General features: G+C 34.8%; 1 protein-coding gene across 1 annotated transcript; it reads right to left on the minus strand.

The window, feature by feature from the left end:
• Positions 1-1,610: 1,610 nt before the first annotated feature.
• LOC310940331 (ras-related protein Rab-37-like) lies at positions 1,611-10,682 on the minus strand (the record flags this gene model as incomplete). Its single annotated transcript, XM_083905278.1, has 9 exons — positions 1,611-1,716; positions 2,832-2,908; positions 3,034-3,090; positions 4,157-4,222; positions 4,362-4,414; positions 4,594-4,660; positions 4,765-4,806; positions 6,065-6,175; positions 10,554-10,682. The coding sequence occupies 9 exons, from the start codon at positions 10,680-10,682 to the stop codon at positions 1,611-1,613; spliced, it is 708 nt and encodes a 235-aa protein (XP_083761404.1).
• Between the last annotated feature and the right edge of the window lie 2,682 nt (positions 10,683-13,364).

A 13,364-nucleotide genomic window follows, 5' to 3' on the forward strand; every position in this document is an offset into this window, starting at 1 on the left:
AGAGGAGCGTTGCATACCGTCGTCAAAATAAAAGCTCGTACAAACACCTTCTGTGTGACATCATCGATCATTAGTGCTTTATATATAAATGTCAATTTACATCAAATGAATGTGATTAAGGTTAAAGATAAAGAATCGCAGTTAAAATTTGACCAAAGATAAGGAGAATAAATAAATAAATAAATAAAAACATTTGACCCTGAGTTCAAATTCAGATTTTTGTTTGTTCTGTTTCATTTCGATGCAAATATGAACAGAATATTTAACACTGTGTGTTTATGTCGAGGCAGTGAACGCACACACACGCACACGCACACACTCGCACACACACACACACACACACACACACACACACACACACACACACACACACACACACACACACACACACACACACACACACACACTTGGTACATGCGATCGCTAACATGCTACTGAAAATCATCAGTCCGATAAAAATACACATTTATACGCAGCCAATAAACTGTCGCCAATAATCCGCTCCGTGTTTCTGAGATTAAAGGTCCAGTGTATCAGATTTTGCTTCTTCGTAATTTACATCGTTAGCCGTCGTTAGCTGCCGTTAGCATTTGTTAGCTATAGCAGTAGAGATAACAAAGCTCTGCGCTGTATTTTTTCGTACGGAAACATCGTAGAAACAGATAAAAATGACACTGCGCTCTATGTACAAATTATCGCAGAGTATTTTTTTTTTTACTATTAGCATGAGTGGCAGCCATTTTGGAATCCTACCTAAGAGAACGTGAAATCACCGTCGATCCCTGACGTTTCGTAAAAGGAGACGTGCAGTCTGTCGTCTCACCAGCAGGTGTCACTAATCCTTACACACTGGACATTTTAAATAACAAACAAAATCGCACGTTCATAAGATTCTTGCGGCGTTTACAAAGTTTTTTTTTTTTTTTTTAATAAGACAAAGTTTTTCAGTGAAATCCTCTCCAAACGTGTTTCTGAGATTAAAGGTCCAGTGTCAGATTTTGCTTTTGCTTAAAATCGCTTTTAAAAAAGTAGTTCGTTCTTCGTAATTTACATCGGAAGCCGTCGTTAGCATTTGTTAGCTATACCAGTAGATAACAAAGCTCTGTGTGGTATTTTTTCGTACGGAAACGTCGTAGAAACAGATAAAAATTAAACTGCGCTCTGCGTACGACTGATTTACCGATTTCACGACAGAAGTGATTTTATCGCAGAGTGTTTTTTTTTTTTACTATTAGCATGAGTGGCAGCCATTTTGGAATCCTACCTAAGAGATCGTGAAATCACAGTCATCCCTGACGTTTCGTAAAAAGGAGACATGCAGTCTGTCGTCTCACCAGCAGGTGTCACTAATCCTTACACACTGGACCTTTTAAATAATAAACAAAACTGGACGAACAAATCACACGTTCACGAGTTTCTTGCGACGTTTACGAAGTTTTTTTTTAAATAAGACAAAGTTTTTTCAGTAAAATCCTCGACACAGTGTTTGGTTTTTGTCGGATTCGATGTTTGCAGCAAAGTCGGGGAGAAACTCCGGAGAGCAGCAGCTCCCCCTGATGGCTTCTATCAGCAGTGTACGTACGTACAGTACGTCAGGTCAGGGCTGGTTTTTAAACGTAGCTGCAGCAGCTCGACTTCTCCTTCTGCGCCTCGATGTACTCGTGGATCTGGAACTTGGGTTCACTGGGATGTCGCACAGATCGGTGTTTGAGTTCTCTGACGAAACACAAGGGTTAGGGTTACACACTTTAAACATAACATAAAAACATCAGAAAATCACTTAAATAACAAATAAAACGTCGTTTTTAACAGGTATAATCACCTTAAATGTGCATAAAAAGTACTTACATCATTACTTCTTAAAAAAGCCATTTCTTGATTTTATTAAATTATTCTTAGTTCTTCAATTACTTTTTTCCGGTCCCTAACTCTTGCAAAAGCCCTTAAAATGTGTTTTTTTATTATTACACAATATTTGAAGTTGTCGCAAAATGACTGACATTTCATCTTTAAAAAGCATAAATCAAAGGGTTTTTGTTACTTTCGGTCAAATTAAAAAAGCAGTGTTTACATTTTTACTTATGTAAAAATCGATTATTTTTAAGGGAAAATGCAAATTCAGGTATTAAATATAGATTTAGGGTCAGTAAATTCAGCTCATGTCTTCATTCACATAGTCATTTCCTGTTTAGTTCTTCATATCCTTTTTTCCGGTCCCTAACTCTTGCAAAAGCCCTTAAAATGGGTTTATTATTACACAAAATCTGAATTTGCTGCAAAATGACTGAAATTTCATCTTTAAATCAAGAAAGTTTTCAGCATAAATCAAAGGGTTTTTGTTACTTTTAGTCAAATTGAGCCATTTTGAGTTTTTTTGTTTTAAATAACAAATAAATAGGGATATAATCGTCTTAAATGTGCGTAAAAAGCAGTGTTTACATTTTTCTTGTTTAAAACTCTATTCTGTTGAAGGGAAAATTCAAATATATATTCAGGGTCAGTAAATTCAGCTCATGTGTTCATTCACACACATTTCCTGTTTTCATTCGACTATTCTTAGCTCTTCCGTTCCTTTTTTCCGCTCCCTAACTCTTGCAAAAGCCCTTAAAATGTGTTTATTATTACACAATAATTGAAATTGTTGCAAAATTACTGACATTTCCTCTTTAAAATAACAAATGATTTGTGTTAAATTACATTTTCTTTCTTTTTAGGCAAAAAAAGAAGAAGAAGCCTGAAATAAGATAATTTTACTTTAATGAAAATGCATTTTTGCAGTGAATTGTGTGTGTGTGTGTGTGTGTGTGTGTGTGTGTGTGTGTGTGTCGTACTTGGACACAGCAGTGAAGGCCAGCTCTACGTTAACTCCCGTCATCGCGCTCGTCTCCATGAAAGGAACAGAATATTCCTGAAAACAAAGAAACATTTACAAACAGAGAGTTAATTAAAGTTAAAGGTTACACTGACACCAGGTGAACGAGTGAGTGAATGAATGAGTGAATGAGTGAGTGAATGAATGAGTGAATGACTCACTCTGGCCAGCCTCTCTCCTTCATCTCTCCTGATCGCTCGATCACTGCTCATGTCGGCCTGACGACAGAATCACAAACTGTGATAAACACTGACTTTAACCTGTAAAAGTTTTATTAAACGCAAGAAAAATACACAAAAAAATACACACAAACAAAAATATACACACAAAACTTTGAATATTTCAATTATTTCTTTCTCAGAATTCAAAAAACTTAAAAAAAATGTTTTACATTAATCTCAGAATTGGGACATTGTTGAATTCTGAACTTTTCCCTTAGATTTCTTTAAAAAAAAAAAAAAAACAACAACCTTACAATTAATGTTTTCCTCTTAAAATAATATCAATAAAAAAACTAACAATCTCAGAATTCTCCCTTTTTTTTCTCAGAATTTTGAAAAAAAAAAACCAACTTACTGGCTTTTATTCATTTTGTGAATATACTTGGAATTTAATAAAAATTATAAAGAGAAAAAAAAAATCCCAGAATTAATTTTTTTCCCTCTTAAAATAAAAAAGAAACTAAAAAATCTCAGAATTTTTGAATTCTCCCTTTTTTCCTTGGAATTTTGAAAAAAAAGAAATGTACTGGCTTTTATGAATTTTATGCGTTTTCTTGGAATGTAATAAAAATTATACGGAGAAAAAACCCTCAGAATTAATGGTTTTCCCTCTTAAAATAAATAATAATTAAAAAAAATCTCAGAATTTTGGAATTCTCCATTTTTTTCCCGTAGAATTTTGAAAAGAAAAAAATCTCAGAATTTGACTGGCTTTTATGAATTTTATGTTTTCTTGGAAATTAATAAACATAATAAAAAGGAAGAGAAAAAATCTCTGAATATTTGAATTCTCCATTTTTTTACGTAGAATTTTGAAAAGAAAAAAACCCTCAGAATTCTGCCTTTAAAAAAAAAAATCAAACTTTTTTAAAATCTCATTAAAAAAATCTAACTTTTTTCATTTTCCTCACTTAAAACTAACTCAAACACACACACCCACACACACACACACACACACACACACACACACACACACTTAGATGTGTGTAACCGTGTGTAACATGTTAGTTCTAAGTTATTTAGTGAAGATCATCACTTCCTCTTTCTTCTTCTTCTCTCTCACCTTGTTGCCCAGCAACATGATGACAACATCACTCTGTGCGTACTCGTGGATCTCTGTTAACCAGGCCTGAAAACACACACACACACACACACACACACACACACACACACACACACACACACACACACACACACACACACACACACTGGTGTTAAAAAAGCACACAAACAAAGACAGAAGAAGTCGCTGATGTCGTCAAACTCACTCTGATGTTGTCGAAGCTTGATCTGCTGGTGATGTCATAGAGGAGGAGCAAAGCTGCACACACACACACACACACACACACACACACACACACACACACACACACACACACACACACACACACACACACACACACACACACACACACACACACACACACACACACACACACACACTTAGATGTGTGTAACCGTGTGTAACATGTTAGTGACACAGTTCCACAGTGTCATTACCGTGAGCGTCTCTGTAATAGGCGTGCGTCACACTCCTGAAGCGCTCCTGTCCGGCCGTGTCCCAAATCTGAAACAGGAAGTAGATTTGTGTCATGTGACTCACTCTCACTCTGTGTCACAACAACAACAACAACAACACAGATGTTTGTGTCCATGAGCAAAGACAGAGACCTGGAGTTTGACCTTCACGTTGTCCACGTTCACCACTTTGTTCTGAGACAGAGAAAGAAACACTTCAGTCCACAGGAAACACTGATATATATACATGTGTGTGTGTGTGTGTGTGTATATATACGTGTGTGTATATATATGTATATAAATGTGTGTGTGTATGTATATACATGTGTGTCTATTTATATGTATATATACATATTTGTGTGTGTGTGTATATATATGTATATATACACATGTGTGTGTGTGTATATGTATGTATACGTTTGTGTATATATATTTATATGTATATACGTGTGTGTGTATATATGTGTGTGTGTGTGTGTATATATATGTATATACATGTGTGTGTATATATATGTATATATACGTGTGTGTGTGTATATATATGTATGTATACGTGTGTGAAATATGTATATATACATGTGTGTGTATATATGTATATATATACGTGTGTGTGTGTATATATGTATATATATACGTGTGTGTGTGTATTTATGTATATATACATGTGTGTGTATGTGTATATATACACGTGTGTGTATGTGTATATAAGTGTGTGTGTATATATGTATATATGCATATGTGTGTGTTTATATACGTGTGTGTGTGTATATATGTTTATATACATATGTGTGTGTGTGTGTATATATGTATGTATGTATACGTGCATGTGTGTATATATGTATGTATATATATACGTGCGTGTGTGTATATATATGTATATACATGTGTGTCTATTTATATGTATATATACATATTTGTGTGTGTGTGTGTATATATATGTATATATACACGAGTGTGTGTGTATATATATGTATATACATGTGTGTGTATATATGTATGTATACGTGTGTGTGTATATATATGTACATGTGTGTGTATATATATGTATATATATATATACATGTGTGTGTATATATATGTATATATATATATACGTGTGTGTGTGTATTTATGTATATATACACGTGTGTATGTGTATATAAGTGTGTGTATATATATGTATTTATGCATATGTGTGTGTATATATGTGTGTGTGTGTGTGTATATGTTTATATACATATGTGTGTATGTGTGTGTATATATATGTATACATGCATATGTGTGTGTATATATGTATATATACATATGTGTGTGTATATATGTATATATACGTGTGTATATATGTGTGTGTATGTATATACATACATAGGTAATATTAAGATTAAAGTACAGACAGATTTGTATGGGGGTGTGTATTAAATTACATACACATACACATATACATATATATATATATATTTATATATAAACTCACGGTGAAGCCGATGCCGACCGTCGCAGAGAACGATCCTGGGATGAACTTTCCCTGATCAAACTGCACCAGGAGAGAGGTTTTCCCCACACCACTGTCCCCCACCAGGATGGTCTGCACACACACACACACACACACACACACACACACGCACACACACGCACACACACACACACGCACGTTACCATAGAAACACATGCTGTGGGCGGAGCCTGTCAGAGTTTTCAGTAAAAATCACTTTCTCAGTAAAAAAGTTACACAGTGAAGGCAGAGAGTGACGTGTGTGTGTGTGTGTGTGTGTGTGTGTGTGTGTGTGTGTGTGTGTGTGTGTGTGTGTGTGTTGTTTCTTTCTTTTTTTTGTGTGTGACTTTGTTTCCAAGTGGGCAACAAATGAAAGACGTGGCTGTGTCTGCTGCTGACTCACTGTGAACCATTGTTCTGAAGGTTATCGCTGAGTCACACTGTGACTGTGTACATACGTATATATATATACATATAAATATATGTATATATATATACATATATTTATATGTATATATACTGTATCTGTGTGTGTGTGTTGGAAACAGAAGGGCTCTCCATGACGCAGACGCTGACACGTCAGTGAATATTATTCTAAAAGTGAATGTGAGAGAGTTTTCAGTGCAGTTCTGACTGAACTTGACGTGAACTAACGTCACTGAACAAACACTCTTTCTCTCTCAGATTATAATCTCATCATATCCTCAGATTATCAGGGACTGAGCTCACACGGTGGAGAGGAACCGATTTGAAATTGCTCAGATTATTATTATTATTGTTATTTTTTAGCCCTGCGGAAACTCAAATTTGAACCCTAAACGTCAAAAATTGCCACGCACGTCAGAACTGGCATATTTTTTAAAATAAAATAATGGACTTACGAAAAAACCCACACAAAATGGCTCAGTAGTGCCCCCACAGGTCAGGCCCCTATGGAGCGGGCCGAAATTTAGTTGTAATTTAACAAAAAATCCTCTTGAGACCATGACCTGAACTCAACAGGAAGTCGGCCATCTTGGATTGTGCGTATTTCTTGGCATTTCGTAAGTTTCGTAACTGAGCTTGCTCGTCTGTGGGCGTTTATCGTAGGAAGATGAAAAACACGTCCAATTGTATAATAATAATATATAAATGTTGTTTTCTTAAACCACATTTGTTTTACATAAAACATAGAAATTCTGTATTTTTAGTGAAAATTCTAAAGTTAAAATACAAGAATATTTAACATCCAGTGTGTGAAATGTACAATACTACACATGCGTAGCCTCAATGCTACTAACTTTGTTGTTTTAACAACCTCCTGACATTTCTGGTTCTTATGTAGTGTTTTGGGTTTTGTAAAGTTAGCTTCCTCTCCAGTTGTGTTCAAAACAGTAGGAAACCGTACACAGTGTAGCATAGATATGCTATTAGCTGTTTTTAAATATAATCTAACTAAAATTGAGACCTTAGAAATGATGCTACGTTATTAAGATAGTTAGCTAGGTTGGAGATGCGAACATTTACAACAGTCTTCACTTCATTCCAAACCAGAAAATACAGCTTAAACTACAGTTAAACCACATTTATTAGCGAGTAAGACAGAGCTAGCTATTGTTAGCTCACTCTCCAGTTATGTTCAGAACAGTAGGCAATTCTACAGTGTAGCACATTTGATATTAGCTGTTTTTAACATAGCCTAACAACATTCAAACTATTAACTAAGGCTTTAGAAATTATGCCAGATTAGTAAGATAGTTAGCTAGGTTGGAGATGCTAACATTTGAAGCATATATGCAGTAATCCTGACATTTCTGGTTCTTGTGTAGTGTTTTTGGGTTTGTAAAGTTAGCTTCCTCTCCAGTTGTGTTCAGAACAGTAGGAAACCGTACACAGTGTAGCATAGATATGCTATTAGCTGTTTTCAAACATAATCTAACTGAAATCGAGAACTTAGAAATGATGCTAGGTTAGTTAAATAGTTAGCTAGGTTGGAGATGCGAACATTTTCAACAATGCTACAGTGCTGCTGCAGCTAAACCAAATTTATTAGAGAGTCCGACAGAGCTAGCTAACGTTAGCTCACTCTCCAGTTATGGTCAGAACAGTAGGGAATTCTACAGTGTAGCACATATGCTATTAGCTGTTTTTGTTTTTGTTTTTTTTAACATAACCTAACTAAAATGAAGGCCTTAGAAATTATGCTAGGTTCGTAAGATAGTTAGCTAGGTTGGAGATGCTAACATTTTGAGCTGTTTTCACTCTTTCAAAGACAAAATAACTTAAATGTAATGTAATATAATATATTTATATATAATTTATTTTTTTTGCTTTCGTACAGATTTAATGTCACACAGTGAAGCAATAATCCCACCAATAATCTGACATATTACAAAACAGCAGCAGCAGCAGCGACATTAGCGTTAATAATACTGTGACTTAATGGAATCAGTTTCCTGTTTACTGGACATCGTGTGTGTGTGTGTGTGTGTGTGAGTGTGTGTGTGCGTGCGTGCGTGCGTGCGTGTGTGTGGTGGGCGAGCCCCCTGGGGGGGTGTTTAGGATGACGCTGTTTCCATGGTAACGGAGGTTACAGTCATCCTGTGTCATAAAAAAACCTCCCACTGGAGCCTGAAGGCAATAAAGAGGAAAACACCAGACGTTTGTGAATTAGACACAGATTTGTGTGTGTGTGTGTGTGTGTGTGTAAAAGAACAGTGATATTTTAATCCCTTCTTTAATCCACTGTATGTTATGGTTTTAATCCCGTAGAATATAAATGTTTGTTACACATAGTTTGGTTTATTCCAGAGATGAGGCTGTGAGTGAATTATGCAAATAAATTCATCATAAATTCAAATTTTGGAGAAGGTCCAGTGTTTATTTACTCAAATATATGATTATGTACGGAAATACACGACGTCAGTAACTGTTTACGTGACGTTAACGGAACAATTCCTGTAAGAAACGTGCTTTTCAAATTAAAAGCTTTTCACAAAAGGGCAGTAAAATTATACCTTTTATTATAATTACCAGGTAATAACTTGGTATTTATATGATAATGATATATATTTCTGTTCAAAAACAATAGATAAAGTAATATCATATATATAATTATATGCTTTAACGTTGTTATTATTGTGTTTGTTTTACCTGAAAAAGACTTGTGTGTAATAAACATGAATAATTGACGTAGTTCTTCACGTTAATCTCACGTTGCATTAAGTGTGTGTGTGTGTGTGTGTGTGTCATCGATGGTCAGAAGCATTAACAGATCAATAACAGCGGAGTTTTAAAGTCGGCGTGAACGATGTAAAGAAGCCGCAGACGTGGTTTCACTTCGGTTTCGGCGTCTTTACGTTTCTCAGAAACTTTATCGATCTGCGAAACGTTGACGACGTCGTTAATGGGAACGAGAGGTTTGAGGTCAATTACAATAAACCCCGCCCACTGCCAGTGAAGGGGGCGTGGCCTGGTAGTGAAATCTGAGAAAAGGCCATTAGCGAAATTTGAACGCAGTAGCAGGTGTTTGACCAGAGGGGGCAGCAGATCGCAAACACGTAATCATTTTAATACGTTAAAAAACAGCGGTTAAGACGTTCAGTTACACTTTAAATCAAGCAAGGCTTTTAATTTGAAAAGCACGTTTCTTACAGGAAGTCGTCTGGTGGTGAACGTTACACACAAACTCGGAAAATAATGAATGTAAAATATAAAATTCCATAACTTTCTGCTGTCGAAACAATAATTACATAAGGTGTTTTTTAATTATTTGTAAAATAGTTTCCAATGTTTTAAATTTAAAACATTGAAATTATAATTTTGTATAAATATTTTTCTTATTATATAAAAAAAAAATCAAAAAAAATCCCAATGATGAAATTGGACGTGTGACTTTGTCATTGTACAAAAAATAGATAAATAAAATAAAATTGAATTTTTTTGAATTTTGTATCTCTCTTAGAAAAATAAATCCTGGCTAAAATAAGAAAGATATTTTAAAAAATAACACAACAGTCAAAGTTAATCTGTCACTTTGGTTAATGTACAAAGATTTTTTCGAATTTTTTGCTAAATTTGAGAAATAAAACAACACAATTTCAGACTAAAGCAAGAACATTTTTGGTCTTATTTGACCCAAACATAGCAACTTCTAACACAAAGTCTTTTCTTTTAAATGTTCATAAATATGTGAAATATAAACTAAAAGAAGAAGACGGAGCGTCTCCATGGAGACGAGTTTGGATTCCATCAGTTATTTATCTTTATTTTAAGAATATTTCTTCGTAAAGAATAAATTAACGTAAAAATAATCACGTTTTATGTTTAAAAAGGTTGTTTTTTAAGTTTTCAGGACCACGGACAGCGCCTCAGTGTGAACGGTGGTTTACGCGTGTTTTAACCCGAGATTAACGCGGTATTATGAACTCATATGAATACATGTGTGTGTGTGTGTGTGTGTGTGTGTGTGTGTGTGTGTGTTTGTTTTTACCTTATGAACTAAATCCTCGTCGTAACTCGGGGCTGAGGGCGGAGTTGTGTCCTCGCGCTCGGGCTGTATCTCGGGGTAATCCGTGGTGTAGTCCGCTCGGATCGGCTCCATGGACTCCATGCGCTCCATCCTCGCGCTCCTCTTCCTCTCACTGACTCCTCCTCCTCCTCCTGCTTCTTCTTCTTCTTCTGCCTGAGCAGAGACACAGTGATGATGATGATGATGAAGAGGAGGAGGAGGAGGAGGAGGAGGAGGAGGAGGAGAGTCTCTCTTCTTCTTCTTCACTGAACATTAAAAACCGCGTCGTGATTGAACCGCGTCACTGATTCTGAGGAGGAAGATGATGATGATGATGATGATGAAGATGAGGAGGAGGAGGAGGAGACTGAGTAGTCATTCATGTGAACATGTGAACTTCCTCAGTGTGTGTGTGTGTGTGTGTGTGTGTGTGTGTGAGAATGGGAGGATGAATGAGGACAGCAGGATGATGATGATGATGATGATGAAGATGATGCATTCACGTACATTAATTCAAACACTGTATTTTACACAAATACTTAATCGTAATGGAAAAATCCCCAAAACATAATTATTCTAATTATTATTGTTAATTATTCATATATATATATATATATATATGTATGTATTATTTAAAAAACAAACAAAAAAAAAAATTTTGTAAAAAAAAAAGAGTAAAAGGAAAAAATCTGACTTTAATCTCAAAATTCTGAGAAAACGACTGAGATTAAAGGTTAAACAAATCTCTGATTATATATACATATATATATATGTATGATATTAAATATAATATATAATATAATAAATATATAATATATATACAATATATATTAAAATACTCTATGTAAATAGTAAATATAAATGAGAATAATATAAATAAATAAAAACATGAATCTAAAGTCAGGTTGAGAGTTCATTTTATTTAAACTGACAGATTTGACATCAACTTTATTTTAAAAGTTATTTATTTATTTATATTTTAAGAATATCGATTTTTAAATGTAGCTGCTGCTCCTCTATCGTCCACTAGAGGCCGCTCAAACCTCAACAAACTTTTTCACTTTTTCACTCTTCTTTTACTTTGAAAAGACTTCTGAACTCTCTCTCTCTCTGGTGTTAATGTTTACCTGTCTCTCTCTCTCTGTCTGTGTGTGTGTGTGTGTGTTTTCTCTCGTTCACAAACAAAAGGAGTTTAAAAATGAGTGAAAACCTGCGTTTTTTCCTGACTTTTCCTCGTCTTTAACATCTTTTTCTTGTTGTTTTTCTGGACTCTGATGTTGACAGAGTCTGTCAGCGATGGCTCCAGAGCTGCTCACCGTCGTTTTAGCCTCAGGTAAAAACTACAACTACACTTTTTATTCTTCAAAAACACAAAGAAAATCAACTGAAATGTTTCTAAAAAGCAGGTTTTTCTTCTTATTTGTCTGATGTTTATATCATATTATTGTATGTATTCTTGCATATATCCATATTTTCATGTGTATTTGTGCATAAATTAGTCAATCCAAGATAAATTAAAAAAAATTTGAATTATGTGATTTCATTTCCTGTATTTTCTTATTTTAAAAGCTGTTTTAATCACATTTTTTTAAACATCTAAATGTTAAATATACTTTACCACACGTTTTCGTCTTATAATACTAAAAAAAAAAAAGTGTAAAAATCTCACTTTTCTGTTTCCTGGAAGTGGCTCAAACAAGATATTTTCAAAATAAACAAACATGTGCGTAATCTCATAATAATCTGGTTTATTTGACACAGTATCAGTAAAATAATGTGTTCATTTCTGTATAATCCCAATACAAATAATCTAAATGTAGAATTTTATATTTGTATATATTTACAAAAAACATCCGTATTGAAAAAACAAAGTTAGCCAAAAATTAAAGCTCCAGTGCGTAACTCACTCACGTTTCAGAGAACTGGGGTTATCTCATTAACCTAAAAATGCTGTTTAAACACATTATATTAGCCTCACGCGTGTTTCGGAGTCCCGGGGTTATCTCCTTAACCTAAAAGTTCTCTCTTCACTTATATTTTGGAGAACTGGGGTTATTTCCTTAACCTAAAAACAATTTTTAAACACATTATATTAGCCTCACTTATGTTTCGGAGAACCAGGGTTTTCTCCTTAACCTAAAGAATATCTTTAAACACATTATATTAGCCTCACTCATGTTTCAAAGAACCGGGGTTATCTCCTTAACCTAAAAATTCTCTTTAAACACATAGCCTCACTCATATTTCGGAGAACTGGGGTTATCTCCTTAACCTAAAAAATTATCTTTAAACAAATTATATATTAGCCTCGCCCCTGTTTCAGAGAACTGGGGTTATTTCCTTAACCTAAAAATTATCTTTGAACAACATAGCCTTACTCATATTTCGGGGAACCGGGGTTATCTCCTTAACCTAAAGCTGTTATGCTTCCAAATCATCGTCAGTAAAATTGTATTAAAAGTGTCACTCCGTCTTGTGTCTCCACAGACACAGAAAAACACGTACACTAAAACTTACGTACTGCAGCTTTAAGTGTGCGATTTTTGTTTTTGTTTTGTTTTGTTAAATTAATAACCCTTTTTTGTCTTGGTGGTCAGTGTCGGCCGTGGCCTTCTGTCTGCTGGTCGTGACGTTGGTGGTGATTCTGTATCGCAAAGATCCGCTGTGCTGCAGATTCACAGAGGAGCGACGCACAGTGAGTCAATCGACAACAAACGCCACATATTTATGCAAGTTTAAATCAGATTATTCGTCTTTTTTGCCCAATATTGGCGGGAACTAAAGGTCATAAAC

This window comes from Microchirus variegatus, assembly GCF_963457635.1.
Source record: "Microchirus variegatus genome assembly, chromosome: 18".
Classification (NCBI taxonomy): Eukaryota; Metazoa; Chordata; class Actinopteri; order Pleuronectiformes; family Soleidae; genus Microchirus; species Microchirus variegatus.